The 21,355-nt window shown below is 45.0% G+C and overlaps 1 protein-coding gene across 21 annotated transcripts in view; it reads right to left on the reverse strand.

Moving 5' to 3' along the window:
- Window positions 1-21,355, reverse strand: part of EPB41L2 (erythrocyte membrane protein band 4.1 like 2) — a 2,741,769-nt gene that overhangs the window by 853,119 nt on the left and 1,867,295 nt on the right. For all 21 annotated transcript variants that reach the window (XM_044064528.1, XM_044064527.1, XM_044064516.1 and 18 more), the window contains one exon: window positions 10,628-10,715. In XM_044064528.1, the coding sequence (XP_043920463.1) occupies window positions 10,628-10,715 (88 nt within the window). The remainder of the gene's footprint in view (window positions 1-10,627; window positions 10,716-21,355) is intronic.

The raw sequence follows: 21,355 nt of genomic DNA on the forward strand, positions 1-21,355 counted from the left end.
CCTTAGGGTAGGTTCCACTGAATCAGGGGCCGTCAAAGCCTTCCTTGCCACCACTTCCATAAGAGGGTCAAAGGGAGGGGATACCCAGGAGGTTGAAGGGCGAGAGCCAAACGCCTCAAGGTAAACTGACTCATCCTGTGAAGGGTTAAGGGCGGGCCAGTTCCCCCTCTGTTTCAGGATTTCAAGGATGTCAGCAAAGGAGACATCCTCAGAGAGGGACCGAGGGGAACCTTCAGATTCCTCCAAGTCAGTGTCAGAGGTGATAGACTCAGGGGAGTCAATGTGCTTCCTCTTGCACTGTCTCTTCCGAGGGGGTTCTCCTACCAGATCAGGAGAGACCTCGGAAGAGGAGGAAATTCCCAATGGGGAAACCTGAGGAGCTGGCTCTCTGCGGTCTGAAACAAGGGGATGGGTAGAAATCACCGCAGGCACTGAAGAGGGAGGAGCTGACGGAGCCGACTGTGGGGTAGACACTGGGTCTAGCACACTCCGCATGACCTCCAAGGCGCCCCTATCAGGCAAGGCCGGAGATCCCCACTCCGAGGAGACAAGGACCCCCCCCGGCAGCGACAGGGACGGCTCCAAGGTCGATGTCGGAGCCGAACTCACCAGCGCCGACGCTCCGAGAGGGAGAACGGGGTCGAACAAGGGTCCGATGCCACTCGCCCCCTCGGAGCCGACGAGGGAAGCCCAGCGCCGAGATCCCTCCAATGAGGAAATCGGAGCAGACGACGGAGCCGAAATGGAAGGTATCGGCTCCAAAGCACAGACAGCCACGGCTCCGATGAGCCCCGGCTCCGAACTCAAAGGAGTCGGAGGAGGAATAAAATCAGGGATGGAAATAGCCGCTGACTGATGAGTAGGGCTATGCAGCATTTGGGCCAGTGCCTCGGACTTCAGAAGTCTACTCACCACCCTTTGTAAATCATGGTCGGACAGCCTGGAGGACCGAGAGGAATGAGACCTATGTCTTCGTTCTGATAGAAGAGGAGATCCCGGCGCCGAATGGATGGAGCCGATGGAAGGGGACCTAGACCTCTTCTCAGCAGGTGGCTCCGATAAGCCTATCGGAGCCGACTGAGTCTTGTCAACCTTGCCTCCAGCCGGAGCCGAGGTGATGGTATGAGATTTTGAAACATCGGCTCCAGCCAGCCGATGCCGATGTCGAAGCCGATTTAATGCTTCCAGGGGACGGCTCTGAAACTGGAGCTGACGGTCTGGAAGTCTTAGAAGGCTTCCCCGACACAGACTGGGCCTTCAGGCTTTAACAAGCCACGTAATATCAATTTATTTTTGCGTTCCTGCAGGCTCTAGGGCTGAATGCATGGCACACAGCACATGAGTCCTGCAGGTGCAAAGGTCCCAGACAATATACACAAGAAGTGTGACAGTCTGTCAGAGACATTTTCTGACAGCACGAATCACACTTCTTGAAGCCTGAGACCTTGGAGTCTTTAGACATGCTAAACTCAGTGTAAAAACACAAACACAACACACAAACACACCCTTAAGCAAAATAAAAATCCAGTCACACTGAAGGACAGGGGAAGGAGAGGGAAAGGGCCAAAGGCCTAAGTTAAGAAGGGAATAAAAAGGGATTCCTGACACTAGAGGGGGACCCAATTTAAACTAATGAAATACTATAAATAAAAATGCTAAAAGGAAAAAAATAGGGGTTGAAATAGAAGTTTCTAAACAAGAAAACTTACTAACCTGCCAGAGCCGGCAGAAGAAGCACCTCGTCAGCTAAGCAGTAAACGAGATCTGAGTAGTTACCGCCTAGCATTGTGGGATATAGGGAAGCCTCGAGCCGGTGGAATTAGCTCTCGAGCTTTAGCATTGGCCGAGTTGGAGCCGAGGATCGGCTCCGAACCCATCCAGCAAGAATGAAGGTGAGATTGACAACTTAACATCAAATGTTAAACAAATTAGATTTAATAAATAAATCCATCAGGTAATATGGGGATTGCCATTTAGCTAAGAAAGTCTATTAGGAATAACTCAGTGTGGAGACTTACCGCATGCCTTAACGAGATTTAGATATCTTGGGTGTAATGCCTTTTTGTCATCCATCAGTAACCTGCTTGACCAAGTCAAGCAGTTAAGATGGTAGGATTTGCCCTTGAAAAAAAAAACAGAATTGGCTTCAGTTAAGGGTGTCGCATGTCTCTTGTATTCTGCTGAGACACTGAGGAACTGAGATGGGTTCAAGTCATTTACTGTATGGAAACACAACAGGAGCGGTAACTGGAACGTACTTTGAACTAAATAAGCTTACTAACTGATTCATTCTTTCAGACACACACACATGTGCATCTCTACTCAAGCCTGCACTCACTCTGGCTGACTGTACAAAATGGCACTGATCCTGCACATGCTCAGTTACTTATATGCACGTGCTCTCTATCTACAGAGGCTGTCCAGGTACAACATGTACTCTGATCTAAAAAGGGTTTGTTGAATATGTCCTAGTTTACTATTTCCAGAAACATCCTTTGCATAACCTTACAGATTAGGCTCTTCAGACTTGTGAATTTACATTTACTGGGGTCATTTCATGGCCAGACCTTGTGGAGAGTGATGACTGATTATGTCCTCTATTCCTTTTGTACATAGCTTGTTTTGGGGGTAATACTGGGTAGCCACTGAAGAGGTTTTGACATGTCCTGTTTCGGGTTGGCCATTAGGCAACCTGGTTATGTTAACTGGCCCTTGAAAAGCAGTGTTCTGGCTTTGCATAGTGCTTTGTGAACTTGTTTTGGGAGACTTTGTGACAGTCTGCATCAAAGTTTGTTGGATCTAGGAATGTTAGGATACAGGGGTGTGATAAATGAGAAACATGAATCCACTAGTAGATTGGCTGTGACCTCTGGGTCTGAGCAGGTGTTAGCATTTATTCTTGGTTCTGGGCATTTTGAGAGGTTAGAATACTAGTAATACAGTTTGTCTGAAAATTAATTTTATTTGATATATATGTTAGTGTATCTGTATATACATATCCAAATATATAAAGAGTTAGTTTAATTCTTTATTATTTATTTTGTTTTTTTTTACATTCATCAAGACACAGTATTCAGATTACACCATATAGAGAAACATTACAAATCTAGATCAGCACATGTCTGTCAGTGCTAGTCAAGGTTCCCTGAGTGAGTGCAACACTAAGAAAGTAAAGTTGTGTACTCTTACTATAAATGTAGATGTTCGAGTGTGTTCACGGTTGCAGTCATTACTGTAGGGTTCTTCCTGCTGGCAACAGCCCTCAACTGGCCAGAGTCCCAAAGTCTGGGTCCGACGTTGGCCGAGGTTGCTCCTTCCCTGACGTCAGCGCCAGGGGTATAAAGGCCTCAGTCAGCCAACGCCATTTTCCTCAGTTTTTCTTGCCGCAGATGTCAGGTGCGCAAAAATAGCAGGCCAATAGCTTAGACAGAAGAATAAGCATGCATCAAAGTAAAACATATCTAAACATCATCAGCAAATATACCTCAGAGGAAGAATAGTGTAAAGGAAACACAGACAGTACTCATAGAAACAGCAAAAGAGGGGATAGGAGGGAGGGTAACCCAGACTGCAACAGTGAACACACCCGAACATCTACATTTATGGTAAGAGTACACAACTGTACTATGTTCGTCGTGGTTCACTGTTGCAGTCATTACTGTAGGGTTGAATCCCAAAGCTAAGAAAGGGTGGCTGGAGAAGGTACAGAAGGGGCGGCCACAAGGCCCTGCAGGACTGCAGAGGCAAAGCCAGCCCTAGATTTAGAGTAGAGAGGGAGGTTGTAGTGCTTAGAAAGGTATGCACAGAACTCCAAGTAGCAGCTTCTAAGATTTCCTTGGTAGGAACTCCACTGAGGAAGGCTGCTGAGGTAGCAGCAGCTCTAGTAGAATGTGTCTTAATGTTAATAGGAACTGGTTTGCCATGATAAGAATAACAGAATCTGATGCAGTGGGCAATCCACTTAGAAATAGTTTGTTTAGTGATTGCTTTTCCCTGTGATGTAGCAGCATAGGCTACAAACAATTGGTCAGTTTTCCTAAAAAACTTGGTCCTGTCCAGGTAAAAGCGAAGCTGTCTGTGTATGTCTAAAGAATGCAAAATTCTCTCTTCTTCATTTTGAGGATTAGTATAGAAGGTAGGTAAATGAATAGTCTGATTCAAGGCTACCTTAGAAACCATCTTAGGCATAAAAGTGGGGTTAGTCCTCAGGGAAACCCTGTCCTGATGAAAAATAATGAAGGGTTCCACAGACATGAGTGCTTGTAATTCCGAGATCCTTCTGGCAGAGGTTATTGTTAAAAGAAGAGCAGTTTTCCAAGATAAAAACTTTAAATCTGTGGTAGCCGCAGGTTCAAAAGGGGGCAGAGTTAGTTTTTCCAAAACATAGTTGAGATCCCAAGTGGGAACTGGAGCACTTCTAGGGGGCCTAATATTCTTTGCCCCCCCTGAGATATTGTTTAAGTAACAGATGAGAAAAAAATAGAGGGATCCGTATTGTATTGTGCAGAAATAGCAGAGGCATGTATTTTGATAGATGAAAAAGATAGGCCCTTATGCAACATCTCTGTTAGGTATTGTAAAATCAGAGGGATGTTTGGAACTGTAGTATCAAAACTCTGGGCCTGATTCCAGATGCAAAATCTTTTCTATTTTCCTGCATAAGATTTCCTGGTGCTGGGCCTTCTAGCCTCAAGAATTACACCCATTACCTGTTTGGTAAGGGTAGAATTGCTTATAGCCCCTGGATCTGCCAGGCTGCTAGATTCAGTGTTTTGACATGACTGTGCAGGATCTGGCCGTCTTGTTGAGAAAGTAGATGTGGAATTTGTGGTAGAATCCAGGACGGACCCTGAGCCAAGTTCATCAGGGTTGAATACCAGAATTGTCGAGGCCAGTTGGAAGCCAGAAGAATCATATTTGGTTTGTCCTGTTTGATCTTCAGAAGTACCCTTGGTAGAAGAGGCAATGGAGGAAAGGCATACACTGAGAGGTTTTTCCAACTGAATGAAAGAGCATCCACTTTCCATGCCCATTCGTGGTAGGTCCTCATGCAGAACATTTGAAGTTGGTGGTTTTGGGGGGATGCAAAGAGATCTATGTCCGGGCACCCCATGCCTCTGTTATCATCCTGAATATCTGAACATCCAACATCCATTCATGTGGATCTGAGAGATTTCTGCTTAGACTGTCTGCCAGACAGTTGTCTTTTCCTGGCAGAAATTGTGCTTGTAAATCCACATTGGAGGCCAGTGCTGTGTTCCACAGAGTCATGGCCAGTCTGCACAGGGGGTAAGAGTGGGAGCCTCCCTGCTTGTTTATGTACCACATCACTGTAGTGTTGTCTGTCTATCAGTAATTGTCCTGGTAGAATGAGATCCTTGAAAGCTGTCAGAGCATTCTGTACAGCTAGCATTTTCTTCAAATTGATGTGCAGGTGCATTTGGCCCTCTGTCCAAGCACCCTGAAGACATTTTCCTTGCATGTGGGCTCCCCATGCATAGTCTGAAGCATCCGTCGTTATCACTTGATTGGCTGGAGTGGGACAGAAAGGCTTTCCCTTGTTCTGGAGACAGGCCTCGGCCCACCAAAGAAATTCCCGCTGGAGGCAAGGCAAAATTGTGATCACGGTTTCCAAACTGTGACAATGCTGAGACCATACACTCTTGAGGTACCACTGTATTTTCCTCATATGCAGTCTTGCATATGGTATTAGCAGAATGCAGGATGTCATGTAACCCAAAGCCTGCAGAATTTTTCCTGCAGTTAGCTGACTGCAGCCAGGTTTTTGAAAGAGAAAGCCAGTTGCACTTTTTTGTCTGGTGTCAAGTAAGCCATCTGGGTTGTAGTGCTAAAAAGAGCACCCAGGAAAGTAATCTGTTGAGTGGGTACCAGGTTTGATTTCTTTAGGTTCACTGTAAACCCTAGACACCTGAGAAGATGCTGCACAAAAAAACAGATGCTGACGTAAAGTCTCCTTGTTGTCCGCATGAATGAGACAATTGTCCAGATAAGGGTATATTTGAATTCCCTTCTGTCTGCAAAATGCCATTACTGGAGCCAGGCACTTGGTAAAGACCCCGGGCGCAGTAGATAAGCCAAAGGGCAGCGCAGAGAACTGGTAATGTTTCGAGCCCGCTTTGAATCTAAGGTACCTTCTGCATTCCTGCCTTATAGGAATATGCAGGTAAGCTTCATTCAAGTCCAAAGTCACCATCCAAGCGTTGTTGCTCAACATGGGCAGCAGCAGCTGCAGAGTGAGCATTTTGAATTTTGGTATGTCCAGAAAGGTGTTTAGTACTGAAAGGTCCAGGATTGGTCTCCATGTGTTTTCCTTCCTGGGAACCAGGAAAAGTCTTGAATAAAAACCTTGCCCTATTTCTGTGTTTGGTACCGATACTATGGCCCTCATAGCCATGAGGGATTGAACTTGCTTCTGGGCCTCTGCCCACTGATGCTTTGGCAGGTCTGGCCATCCATTTGGTTTTGGCAAGGTATGAAAATGAAACTTGTAACCCCTTAAAACTATGTCCAGAACCCATCTGTCTTGGGTTATGCTGCTCCAATTGTGATGGAAAAGAGAAATTTTTCCTCCCAAAGGTGCTTCCAGGAGAGGAGCCCCTGGAGCTAATAAGGGAGAGTCATAAAGACTGTTTCCTGTAAGGTTGTGACCTATCTTCTCCACCCTTGGGAGAGGGAGCACTCCACTGCCTGGGTCTGAAAGAGGTCTGTGCCTGTCCTCTACTTCTGGAACGCCGGTATCTGCCTCTCTGGGGTCTGTCCGAGGTCGGAAAGGACCAAGGCTTAGCTGGCCAGTTCTTGCTAAACCTAGGAGGTTGCACCTGTAGAAAATCTTTAACCGTCTGCATAGATTTGGCCTTGTCTTCCATTTTCTTTAATACCTCCTTGGCTTTGGCCCCAAGCAAAACATTGTGCTGTAGAGGGGCATCCAACAGTTTTGCCTTAACCTGATCTGGCAAACTTTTCTCCCTTAACCAAGCGTGCCTTCTAATAACTGTGCCAGTAGCTGCAGCCCTGCAAGAAGCCTCCAAAGAATCAAAACCACAGTGCAGGATATGTTTACCCACCTGCTCAATAGCATGCAATAAATCCTGTAGCTCCTTATTTTCTGTACAACCAGAAACAGCTGACATCTTTTATTTCAACACAGACAAAAGGTACTGCTGATATGTCAACATATGAAATTGACAATTCAAAGCTCTAATAGACAAAGTAGCGGAAGTATAGACTTTTTTGCCCCATCTTTCCAAGGCTCTGGATTCTCTGTCAGAGGGAATAGGGTTCTTAGCAGATGCCACTTTAACACCCTTAGGGCCCTGCAAAATAGTTTCTGGATCAGCTGAAGGATTTTTAAAAAGGAATTTGTGAGAATCCGGAACCCTATAATACCTATCCAGTTTGACAGGAGCAGGAGGAAAAGAATCAGGAGAGAGAGTAGACTCTGTAAAAACATCATCCACAATGTCCAAGACAGGGGGGATAGCCAGGGGCCTATGCTGGGGAAGAAGAAAAAAAATCTCTAAGCCTTCTCTTGGATTCAGAGTATTCCTGCCCTTCCCAGTGGAAATGCTCTCTCATGTCATGCAAGGTTTCCCCAAAAGAATTATCTTCAGGAGGGTAAGCTGAAGGAAGGGATTCTTCAGCATCAGAATCCTCATAAGGAGGGAAGGAATAGCCCTGCTGAGAGGAAGAAGTAGAAGAAATTGAAACCTGATCTGATGAATCATAATGTGGCTCTTGCCTAGGCCTTTTGGCAGGAGGGGGATGGGAACCCCTGATCATAGTTAACAGGTCTTCGGCCATTTTAAGCATCTGTCCCTGAGGTCTAGGGCCTTGAACTGAAGAGGCCTGTGCTTGTCTCTTTGTCTTTGCCGGAGCCTTAGTCTTTGTCTTTGACTGTAAAACTGAAGCCATTTTAACATGAAGCTGTGTAGGCCTGAAAACCCCCTCAGAAGCCGGTGCCTGCACAGCGGCTCCGGACCCATTTGAGTGAGCATTATCCGAAGGTCCGGTCCCTTGAAATTCAGAAGGCCCCATCGGCTCCTCATGGGAGTTGGTACAGGCGAACGGTTCAAATGTGGCGGACGACAGGGGCTGCGAAAGCACCTCACTGACGACCGACGAACCGGCAACTGGCTCTAGTAAAGAAATGTCGTCCGTTTTGGACCTCGGAGGCCTGTCTTTATCTTTGCGCTGTTTGTGTGCTCCAGCCGGATAAGAATCCGACATATTGTAATTAAATCTTCTCCCAAAGTAATGGAAGGCAAAATCGTACCTGCGCTTAATAGTGCGTTGGTTAAATCTAGCACAAAACCTACAACTAGCTACGTCGTGGTCAGGGCCTAAGCAAGGAATACAGTATGAATGAAAATCCTTATGAGGTATTTGCTTCCCAACAAGAAATACAATTATTAACTTTTTCTGACATCGGACTGGAGCAAGAAAAAAAGTTTCCCCAACGGGGTACTTAGCTTTAGGAAGAAGTTGTCTTCAGACAAATCACCAAAGTGAACAAGAGTCGGCCGACCGGCACTTGCGAACTGCTTTGCTTCGGGCACCGCGCGGCAAGAAAGACTGAGGAAAATGGCATAGGCTGAGGCCTTTATACCCCTGGTGCGCTGACGTCAGGGAAGGAGCAACCTCAGCCGACGTCGCACCCAGACTTTGGGACTCTGGCCGATCGAGGGCTGCTGCCAGCAGGAAGAACCCTACAGTAATGACTGCAACAGTGAACCACGATGAACATCCTGGTGTTTGCATTTCAACAAACTGTACAACTAAATATATAGCTGAGCAAATTTAAAGAAATTGCTATATTGGCATAAACTGTGGAGTACTATTTGTGTATTGTTTTATCTCCTAATTCATGAGAAAGTGCTAGTCAAAATTCAGGAGTAAGGAACCATATATAAAGGAAAAGTTTTCAGTGACACACCAGGCTGTGATTTCTTTGATGTCTATTGTTATGCAAAGTTGACTACGCAGCTGCTCCTAATCAAGCTGGAAATATGAGATTTTGGCTCCTTGAAGGAGGGGAGATGGGAGGAGTAACATGGTCAGGAACAGCAACTAAGAAAAGTGGTCTTTGTAAAAAGTCTTTTATCTCAGTTATTTTTTGGCACTTTTGCAAACTTTTTTTCAGAGAATGTGTAGTACATTAGTGGGAACAAAATTTGTAAAAATCAGTGCAGACCAGTCAGTGACACTTGATCTGCAGACTCTTAAGCTTGGCAGTTTTTTTCAGGTTTCCCATTGTAAGTGGATAGAAGCCTAATATGACAACAAAGGGTAGGGCTACTTTTACTCACATTCAGGGCTGTCATACTGCATTTTGTTACTGATTTAGCCTATTAAGGGAAAAAAACACTCATCAGGATGTCTGTCTCCATGAGGGGAGACAGGGATATAAAAAAATAAAATTAAGAATGAATACTTATTTTGTGGCAAACAGCTTTGAGAGGTGCAGAAAATCATGACTAGATAAAAAATATATATGTTCTTTCATCATTTCTCATAGTGGTCCTTTAAATGTGATGAACAAAAGTGAATTCTAAAGAAAGAATCAAAAAGGAAATTGTGAGATACAAACACATACTTGAGGGCAGGGAAATCAGAAGCCTGCCACACTCATTTCTCCATATGCTACTGATATTCTTAACATCTGTCTGTAATGATTCATCTTCTGCACGGCAGAAAGTTACTTATACTGGTGCTTTCCCATTTACAGTCCAAATCCTGCTCAATGCTTGCTTCAGTTTTTTTTTATTTTTTTTTGGCAAACCACTACAAAATGTACTTACTTAATGCGGCAGCAAATATATCGGAATTTACCTTGTGCATTAATACATTAATTCTATTTAAAAATGATGACATAAACCTGCAAATGTCACTTCTAGGTACCAAAAATACTGTGATTTTAGAAAGACAACTTGAACTATCTGCATTGTTCTTCACTCTATTTAGTATTTTAAAATAAAACCACAGCACAGTAGTCAAAATGGTCTTTCAGTCTTTTTACATTGCTTAAATAATGTCAGTTGTGTTTTACCTCTCAAATGTCCCTAATTTTGTCTCATATTTTTGATTTGTCCCTCATAAAATTTTAGAATGTGTTGTACGTCACTGAGAACCAGTCAATAATGCCAGACAATAGATTTTCACACTTCTTGTTCATAAGATATTGTTGTTGTTGTGTCTTTCGGCTTTTCCTGGTTAGGGGTCACCACAGCGAAACTTCGGTCCGCTAATGATTGGCAGTAGATTTTTACGTGCCGAGTTGCCAGCCCTGACGCACAACCTTCAACAAAGGTACGCCCATTCACGCATGTCTCCAGACAGATGACGCTTTCGCTGAGAATCGAATGGGACATGTTCATAAGATGTACACAGATAAAAAACCTGCTGTTCTATTAACCTTTTAAGTGAGTTCTGAGTAATATTTAATAACTGTCTGTGTTTTAGTGATTTTATCCCCCCAATTATTTTACCTTTGTCTATGATATTCTTTTTTAAAGGTTGACCCCAATATTCTTGTAAAAAGACAGCATGTTTTACACAGATACAAGCACAAATGCATTCAACATATTAAATGCAAAATAAGAATCAGTACCTTTGCATGATGCAAGTCAACGCCATACATAGAAAGTTTCTTTGCATTTTCTAAGAACTGGGAATCTGCCATTGCTGGTGTTAGACCTCTGGAAAAACAAGATGGCCACTCAATATTATTGGTTGAACACTATGACACACAGATATCATGAATACTACATACTGCAATATCAAGCAAACTCCTCCAGTTACATTAAAATGATCTATTCTACCCTTATAAAACATCATCTAGGTCAAAAAGGGCACAGATTATTTTATTTAGTTACTAGATAAGTGGACTAGCTTACAGAACCTTTTTAGCCAAGACATAAACTTCATTACACAGCACAATCAGAAAAATAAGTCAGGTCTTACCATAATGCTCCATCTGTGCTGTTCATCTTCATTCATTCATTTCATGTGGGTTCAGAGCTGATCCTCGGTTCTGACTTGGCCGTTTTTCCAAGCCCACAGCAGCCAGACACTCTCAAGCTAAGTCTTTCCCATAGTGCCCTTCTCCACATTACCTCAGATGGAGTTTGCCTAGAAGACAGGACAGATTATAGAGAGAAACCAGAGACTTTCTTTGAGCAACTTCCTTATCAGGATTAAAGGACCACAAATGAACTTCCATGAGTCTCAGGAGGGGGAAGGTGGGAGGGATTGTAATGAATGAATTAAGATGAACAACACAGATGGAATGTTATGGTAAGACATAACTTCATTATCTGATGTTGTTAATCTTCATTCATTCCTTACATGTGGGACAGAGTCCCTAGCTACCTTGTTTCCTGGGAAGCCTTATAGAAGAATGTTCCTGAGTACCACTGAAAGAAAAGCAGCTCTTCCCCTTGAGACCATGTCCAACTTGTAATGTGTGATAAAGGTATGAGAAGAGGCCCATGTTGCTGCTGCACAAATGTCATCCATGGAAGCCCTTGCATGAAAAACTACAGAGGTTGACACTGACCTTGTGGAATGTGCCTTGATCCGAGAAGGAATAGCAACTTTGTTATGATGATATATATACATAGGTGATGCAATCTCTTAGTCACTAAGATAAGGTTCATAGGTAGGTACTAGGCTATCTGCCTGAGGGCATTTATAAGCCTAGCCAGAGTGTGCCGGCTTTCTCCACCCCATTGATTAATTAACTGATCCTCTGTCAAACAGAGCCAATGAAGTGATCCCAGGGTGTATTTTCTGTTATCCATCCACTCGTCAAGGTTTCTCTTGAAGAGTGTTAGTGAGGGGCTCTGCCTGATGTAATTTGGAATTTTGTTACAAAGCATGAGGAGTCTCTGTGACAGGAATCTATCCCTCCAGCATGTTCTATTTATTGTTGTGGTGAGGTTTAGCTCACTAGAGCGCGTGGCGAGGTTTAGCTCACTAGAGCACGTGGCTCGTAGTAACTTGGATTTCTTTAGGTGGAGCATGTCCATCAATTCTTTGTTGGACGTGGCTTTGTAAGTCAGGCAGAGATCACCTCTGAGTAAGCGATATGCCACTGAGTACAGCCGGAGATTTTTCAGTTGGGCTGCATAGGACATATGTTTGAGGCCAGTAATACTCTTGGTGAGGTACTTTTGTGGTCTTGACAGCTGTTGGAAGTGTCTTGTGAGGTACATCCCAAATGGGGCATTATACTCTATGATGGGTCCAAATGAGTGACGAGTAGAGGGGCACTATGACCTCTTTATTTCTAGATGCGAACCCTTTAGTAATTAGATGGGCCACATAGAAGGATTTCCTAACTACTTATGCAATATGATTGACAAAGGAGAGATTACTATCTACCTGGGACCCCAGATCTCTTACTACCTCTTCTGTATTAAGGGGGCTGCCACTTATGTGGTAATTCGTGGGTGTTTTTTTTTTTCCCCAAACGGGATGACTATGCATTTTTTGGCATTTAGCTTGAGGCCATGACTTTGACACCAAGTGTCCGTCTCAGTAAGGTCCTTTCAGAGAGTTAATTATGGCTCCCAGTTTGCAGTCATCGGCGAACTTGGTTAGCCATAGTCCTCCTGTGTTTGCCTGTACTTCCGAGAAGTATATGCTGAACAGTAGGGGTCCCAGGACCGAGCCTTGTGACTGGTTTAGAGTCGGACCTGAAGCCTACTATTCTTACCGTGTGAGTTTTGTCTGTAAGCCAGTTGGCAACCCATCTCATGACGTAGGGGTTTATGTTCCGGCTGGTGAGTTTTTCTGTAATACCCAAGTGGGGAATGGTGTCGAAAGCCTTGGTGAGGTCAAGGTAGGCTGTGTGAACCACCTTTCCCTCGTCTATGGCCTTGGTGACTGTCTTGAAGAAGTCAACCAGGTTTAGTAGGCATGATCTGCCCTTAACAAAGCCGAACTGGGTTGGGTCAAGTGTTTGGAGGTTCCCAATGTCTTTGCTAATGAGTTCCATGATGATGCGCTGCATAGCCTTGCAGACCAGGCTAGTCAGGCTTATGGTGCGATAGTTACCAGGGTCAGTTGTGGCCCCTCCTTTGTGGACAGGAATAACCGTTGTGCGCCATTCTATGGGCACCTAGCCTGTGGAGAGGCTGAGGTTGAACAGCGTGTTTAGTTGGGGGGGTTAGTTTGTTCTGTAGCTTGTGCAAGACGCAGCCTGGGACACCATCTGGTCCCACTGACGCTGTGTTTTTGGCTTTTGAAAGTGCTGTTTTCACCTGTGTGTCTGTGATATTTGGGACACTACACTTTTCCGGTATTGTTGTGGGCCCTTTTGGAGGTAAAAGGGGGTGAAGTTTGCACTGAATCTATCTGCTAGGATGTTGGCAATATCAGTAGGTTCAGTATATTTTGTGCTATTTTGCACTAGTTCAGTACATATCTGCGAGTTGCCACTTAGATTCTTAACATAGCTAAAGAAGGCTTTGTGGTTATCTTTTGAATCCTTGGCTATTTTTCTTTTGAAGTTAGCTTTGGATGATTTCATGAGGGACCTCAGTTTCTTACTGATACTGATCAGGAATGTCTTTCCTTCTTGGGATTTGCTTTTTTTCTGAACTAGTTTCCTCCTCCTATTCTCCTAATACACCCTTTAAAGCAATGAAAACTTTACCCCCTTCACACCTTATTCACAGTTCTATAAAAAAAGTTATACATAATAATATTTTTTGTATTGTCTACTTACGTGCATTTGATACCTCTATGAATGTAACCCGAGTTTTATTACTATTCTGCATGAATGTAACCTGAGTTTTATTACTATTCTGTATGAATGTAACCTAAGTTTTATTACTATTCTGTATGAATGTAACCTGAGTTTTATTACTATTCTGTATGAATGTAACCTGAGTTTTATTACTATTCTGTATGAATGTAACCTGAGTTTTATTACTATTCTGTATGAATGTAACCTGAGTTTTATTACTATTCTCTTTATCAAAATTGATGTTATGTATTTCTGGAGCTTTTCTCCTCGGGTCTCCACTGAAAATGGGCCAAAACCCAGTTGGACTAACCCGGTTAACAAATGTCAATAAATAAATAAATAAATTGTACAGCCTGTTTACTGCAGGGGTCCACCAAACTGGTTTCCTTCTCTTAGAGGAGCGAGTCTTGGTTTTGCAACGGATGGCATGATCCATGCATCCTTGCAGGCGCTCAGAGTGCATTTGTAAAGGTTTCTGCATCTTGGGCAGCGTTATCCTTTAGCGTGGAGGCTGTGAAACTTACCACCTCTGTCTTAAGTAAGGTGAAGTTTGCTTTAGAAAAGTTTTTTTACTGTGGTTTCCTTAGTTGGAGGTGGTGGTGGGGTGTGGACATCCACAGTGATTAGTTTGTGGTCTGATCTAAGCAGTAATGGGTTGACCTCAGGTGTGGAACATCTGTTGCCCATGTTGGTGATGACCAGGTCCAATATGTTTTCACCTTTGGTATGGGAGTTTACCAGCAGATCCAGGATGTTTGAGTTGATGAATTCTAGGAAGCGCTGGGCCTGGGAATTTGTACTAGAGTAGTTTTCCCAGTGAATGGTAGGGTAATTGAAATCACTCAATATCAGAGTGTTTGGTAGGACCTTCATGTTTTCCTGTGTCTCCAGAAAGGTGGAGTGGTGGTCCTGGGTCATGCAGGGTGATCTGTAGCAGGCCACAATTTGCATTGCAGATTTGCCCGATGTTAGTTGCACATGGAAGATCTCAGAAGTATCATGCTGCACCACTAACCTGGAGGTGTAGGTATCCTTGATGAATATGGATACACCCCCTACTTTTGTGTTTCGGTCTGTGTTCTGTGGCCTAAACGTGTGGTATGAGTTGTAGCCCAGTAGTGCTGGGGTGGTCTCTGGAGCCTTCAACCAGGTTCCAGTTACTGCACAGATGTTGACGTTCTCCATACTGAGGAGTGCTTCGAGCACGTGCATTTTGAGATTTAAACTACTGGCGTTGAGTAGCATAACCCTCAGTTTTTTGTTAATTGTGCTGTTTACGGAAGTGGGTTTGACTTTTAAGCCTTGCCTAAAAAAGGCACCATGGGGGCAGCAAGAGCCTTGGCCAGTATTCAAAAGCCTAGGGGTGACAGGAGCAAGAAGTCTCTTAAAAAGCAACGTGGCTTGTCGAGCATGTCGTCCCAGGCTGACAGACACTGGATCCCCTTTGAATGACACCAGAAGCTTAGCCAATTGTTGAAATTGATCATTTTTTCTTTATACTGAGGTATCATTCTTGGTGAGGGCAGGATGCTACTCAGGGTCCGGGTCATACCAGCCTGGGCTGCATGATCAGAGAACTCTTCCATGTCTCTTTTCATGTAGTCCAGGGAGGTATGTCTCAGGTCATTCACACCAACATGAACAATGACAGAGTCATATTTGTACTTGTTCTGGAGTGACCTGAGTGCTTGTGTTATGTGGCGGATTCTAGCTCCCGACAGGCAGCTAACAGTAACCTTCTGCTTCTCCAGCCTAGTGAGTGGGACGTCAGTGTGCCTGATTATAGAGTCACCTATTATTAGTGTGTTAGGTATGTTATTTCGCCTTAAGGGCTGTGATTGTGCGGCACACTGATTTTGTGTTTTATGTGTCTGGTTTGTGACGGGAAGTGCAGTTTTTTTTGGGTCTCTGCTTTCGAGGTCTCCAATGCTTTTGCAGGTTTTTATTTAGAGCCTCCGAGTACGATTTTGTGTATTTATGTGTATTTTTTGCCAGTGTTGTTTTAGTACATCTGTGTGCGGCTGGAGTTGTGGTGCAAATGTTACCCTTCTCCTCTTGACTGTCTCTTCCAGTCTTTGGTGGAGACAGCTTAGCTTCCAGTTTGGCTGTATGATTGCATCTCTCACATATGTTAGTGTTTTGTGGTAGGAGGCGGTTGTCTGTGTACATGAGGCAGTTGTAACATTGCCTCAGGATACTCAGATTCACCAGCTGGACTGGAGTGTGCACCTGAAGTTGCCCTTTGGTCATGCCTGAATAGTAGGGTCAGCTGCTTAGTCGTTTGGATGATGAGGGGTGAAAAAAAGAGTCTTGCCCTGCTGGGCAATCAGTGTCAGGGTATATTAGTGCTTGCTATTAGGTCTGAGCAAGTGTTGGGCTGTAAGATGCTTTTTGAGTGCTTAGGTTGAGAGTTAGACTAGTTTCAAGGGAAAAACTGAAGAGAAGACTTAGTAGAGCTGGGAATAATTTAACCGTAGCTAACCGGCACTGCCCGGTGCGCAAAATCGTACAAATGCGGTTTTTATAGTAGGAAAATGAAAGAGATAGAAATTACCCTAAAATGGCCAATGAACTACTAACTTCTGTGCTGGAACCACTCCTCCAGGGACAGATTGGTTGCTCAAAGCTCCCCTCTCTCACAGGTGAACAGAGAAACTTCCTTCTATCCAAGTAAGGTATGGGCAACACAGAAACTAGTATCACAGCCCTGAATTCAGCACTAGCCTGAAAACTGGACTATACTAGCTTAGAAAGGTGGGAAACAAGGAATTTTTTTTTTTTTTTGAAAAGATAAGGCAAAAACGGTAAAAAATACACTTAAAACAGCTTTAAACAACTACAAACGATCAGAAAAGGCTATTGCACTTTAGTTTGTAGCCTACAACAGTTAAACAAATTATGTAAACAAAAAATTTTTAAAAGTGCAGGCAGTCAAATAAGTACAATATGTGAAAAAAAAACAAGCTTTTAAATCACAATAAATGCTGGAAAACAAGAAGTTATGTACTCACCATAATGTTTGATGTATGTAGTTCATCTCACCTCACATTCTTACCCGTGGTTCGGAGCCGAATGTCAGCTCCGACTTGGCCATACTTTAGCTCAAAGTCTTTCTATTCGCTGGGCTAAGATGGTATCCCATGCTGCACTGATCTCTACCCCCAGATCTAGTTCGCTGAGAGCACCAGCACTCACTCTGCATGCATAACACCACCTAAGGAAGGAAGAACAAACCAAGAATGAAGGGAACTCTGAAACCAGGCCTAACCTCCGGATCCTACAGGATGGGGGAAGGTGGGGGGGTAAGTAAGAATATGAGGTGAGATGGACTACATACATCGAACGTTATGGTAAGTATATAACTTCTTGATGTTATGTAGTCCAATCTCGCCTACATTCTTACCCGTGGGACAGCGTCCCCGGCACCTAAATCCTGGGAGACTCGGTGGAAAATACTCCTGAGCACTGTGGAACCAAAGGAAGACCTGCCCCTAGATACCACATCTAACTTGTAATGAGTAACAAAGGTGTGAGGAGTACCCATGTAGCCGCAGCACAAATATCATCCATAGACAATCTGGCCTGAAAAGCTGTAGATGTAGATACAGACCGGGTAGAGTGAGCCTTCACCCGGAACAATAAATCTTTTCCCCCTGAGGTATAAATGAAAGAAATACAACTGGAAATCCACCTGGACAACGTGACAGGAGACCCAATTCTGTTTTCCGAAAATGAAACAAACAACTGATCAAATTTTCTGAGGTCTTTTGTTCTGTGCAAATAAATACGTAATCGTCTGTGCACATCCAGCTGATGAAATTTGAATTCTGCCTTGTTTGAGAACTGAGGAAAAAACACTGGTAATTCAATAGATTGGTTAAGGTTACTAACTGACGCTACTTTGGGAAGAAAGGAGGGATTCAGTCTGAGAGAAACCCTGTCCTTATGAAAAATCAAATAAGGGGGATTTTGATTGATAAAGCTTGAAGCTCCGAAACGCGTCTGGCTGACGTGATGGCTACCAAAAAGACAGCCTTCCAAGTTAAGAATTTTAATTCGCAAGTGGCTGCAGGCTCAAAGGGGGGGGGGGGGTGAAGTAAGACCCTGTAGAACAAAGTTTAAGTCCCAAGACCTAACAAGTTCCGAAACCGGAGGACGATGTAACAAAGTGCCCTTCAGGAAAGCCTTACAGAGTCTATGTGCCATTAGACTAGGTTAGACTGTGACATGAAAGGTAGAAATCGCCGCCAACTGGACTTTAATGGTTACGACCGCTGAACCCTGGTTAAAAAGCATAGACAGGAACTCCAATACAGACGAAATTGGAGCATTGTAAGGGTCAATCTTTTTGGCATGTGCCCAGATTGAAAACCTCTTCCATTTGCTGTAATAAATCTTCCTGGTCGAAGGCTTATGAGAGGAAGATAGAATATGTACCACCTCCGGCGAAAATTGGTGAAGCCTAACTAATGACGGAAGTGGAGTAGCCAGGTTGTCAACCAGAGGGTCCGAAGAGAGGGATGGAGCTGCCCTGACATGTGAGTAAGTAAGTCTGGTTGTGAGTCCAGAATCCAAGTAGCGTCCATGAGATAGGGATGGAGAAAGGGGAACCAAATTTGATGAGGCTAGTGTGGGGCAATCAGAATCATTTTGCTTCCCAAGGACTGCGCTTTCTGAATAACCTTTGACAGCAAGGGAACCGGAGGGAAGGCATATAGCAGACCGGAGGGCCAATCGTGGACTAGAGCGTCCATGGGTGACTCCCCCTGAGGGGGGATCAGGGTGAAGTAGCTGCTGCATTTGGCATTGAGGGGGCTGGCAAGCAGCAAGGCTGACCCCACCTGCGGAAGAGCTGCTCCGCAATTTTGTCAAGGACCACTCGTAAGGCATCAGAATAGCTCTACTTAGCCTGTCTGCGATCACATTGGACTTCCCCGGAATGTGCGTTGCTACCAGAAAACATTGGGAAGACAATGCCTACTGCCACACTCACATGGCCTCTCTGCAAAGGGGATATGACTTGGTTCCTCCCTGCTTGTTCGGATACCATACCACTGACATATTGTCTGAGTGGATTGCAATAGTCCTGAGAGGAAGAAAACTCTGAAGTGCTTGCAACGCTAGTAGCACAGCTCTCATCTCCAGGACATTAATATGCAGATGCATCTCGTGTTCTTGCCACGTGCCTTGGACTGTCCTGCCTAGATAATGCCCCCCCCCCCAATCTGGGAAGCATCCGTGGTCACCGTGGCAACCAGGGGTGCAGGAACGAAGGGCTTTCCCGCATTGAGGTTGTCGGTGTGAAGCCACCAACTGAGATCCTGTTTGCACCTGTCTGTGAGTAGAATAGGATGAGAAAGTGGAAGACATTGAAGAGACCACTGGGTGAAGAGTAGCCACTGAAGGAGCCTCATATATAACCTTGCCAGAGGGACTAACATAATCGTAGCAGCCATTGTCCTCAACAACTGGAGGACCCATCTAGCCTTCACACTTCTCAGAGGGAGCAAGGCATAAACCTGTTGTAGGATTCTGATTCTTTCCTGTGGTAGAAACGCCCGCATGAGGACGGTGTCTAATTCGGCACCTATAAAAGTGACACGCTGTGAGGCCAACAAGGCAGATTTTTCCAAGTTCAATGTGATGCCCAACTGTTGACATAGGTTGATAGTAGCATCCCTGGTCTGAAGTAGTAGATGCCTGGTGGTGGCAGTAAGGAGCCAGTCGTCCAGGTACGGAAACACTTGGAATCCCTGACGTCTCAAGTGAGCAGTCACCACTGCCATGCATTTGGTAAACACCCTGGGGCTGTGGTGAGACCAAAGGGCAGGACTCAAAACTGTAAGTGACTGGCTCCCAGCCAAAAGTGTAGGTGACCTCTGGATGTCCTGTCCATCTTTATGTGGTAGTAAGCATCCTTGAGGTCGATGGAGCACATCCACACTTCTTTTCCCAACAATGGAAGAATAGACTGCAACGTGACCATACGGAACTTGGACTTTTGCACATGGGTGTTCAATCGGCGGAGATCCAAAATGTGTCTCAGGTTCCCTGTCCTTTTCGGCACCAAAAAGAATCTGGAGTAAGTCACTAACCCGATCTGGTCTGAGGGGACATGTTGGATGGCTCCTTTTTCTAGCAGCTTTGAAATTTCTGAAGCTGCGTAATCCCTTTGACTGGGTGGAACATCCGGAATTTTCTTGATTGGAGGGGGATTTGACAAGAAGGGAATGACATATCCTCCGGAAATTGTTTGTAGAACCCATTGGTCCTGGGTGATATCTTGCCAGGCCTCCGGGTATACTGAGATTCGCCCCCCGACTGGCTCCGGAAACACATGAGTCGGGCCTCCCATCAGGAGCGGTGGTAGGGAGAACCACGAAAGGAATCGCGGTCTCCCAAGTTGCGAGGGCCTCCTCTGCCCCTAGGGCAGCGTCTTCCTGAATAACCACCCCCACCCCCTGCCTCTGGAGGGGGGCTCACCTTGTGCACCGGGAAAAAAACTCTGTGATTTCTTGAACCACATTTTGCCACCCCTCTGGGCCTTGGGATAAGGCCTAGAGGGAAGGGAAAAATGGACTCCTATGGCAGACAGAGTTTTTCCCTACTGCTCGCACCTAGTGAGAGTGTCTTTCACCTTGGTTCCGAAGAAAGGAAACCATCAAACAGGGCGTCAGTGAATGAAGACTTGAAGGCCTCCATGAAATGACAAAGGCGCATCCAGGCCTGCCTCCTAAAAGCAACTCCTGAACTTGCTGCCCTACTCGCTCCCTCGGCTGAGTAGGAGATTAGCCTCATGGAGGAGTTTGCAATAGAACTGAGGGTAGACATCTAAGCGTTGACCTTCTGGGCCACGGCCTCAGAAACATTACCCGTGAGAGCATCTCCAAGCTCCTTTAGGAGATCTCTCCGGAGCTGTGTAAAATGTGATAAGTAATTCAGTGACCGTAAGGTAAAGGTCACTGAAGAAAACGTACGCTTCCTGTACCGGTCCACAGTCCTAGACTCCTTGTTAGGGGGATGGACGGTGGAAGAAGTCTTAGCTAATTCCTTCTGGGTGGCAGCTGCCACCACCATGGCATTCACAGGGACTCCCTTGGATAGAAATTCCTTATCAGGAGGAGCAGACAAAAATTTATTGGTCTCCTGGGGACTGGTTCCACATAGTCAGGGGTTTCCCATACCCTTCGATAAACCAAATCCAGAAGCTCGTCGAAGGGTGGAGATACCCAGGAGGTGGAGGGCTGAACACCAAAGGCCTTTAGGAAGACCGACTCCTCCTCGGTGGGGGCTTTGGATGGCCAGTCACCTCTTTGCTTAAAAATCTCTAGGATGTCAGAGAAAGAAACATCCTCAGACGATGACTTAGGGGACCCCTCTGATTTCTCGAGGTCGGTGTCTGATGTGAGAGACTCATCCTGGGAATTTATGTGCTTCCTCTTGCATGTTTTCTTTCTGGGTGACTCCTCAGGCAAAAACTCTGAGGGGCCCTTAGAAATATGGGGACCACTCGTGGGGGTACCCTGAGGCCTTGGGGCTCCACTGTCCAGAGATAGATGGTGATCAGAGACCTGCACCAGTGTT

Source organism: Protopterus annectens, chromosome 1.part0, assembly GCF_019279795.1.
Source record: "Protopterus annectens isolate FY-2018-M chromosome 1.part0, PAN1.0, whole genome shotgun sequence".
Classification (NCBI taxonomy): domain Eukaryota; kingdom Metazoa; phylum Chordata; order Ceratodontiformes; family Protopteridae; genus Protopterus; species Protopterus annectens.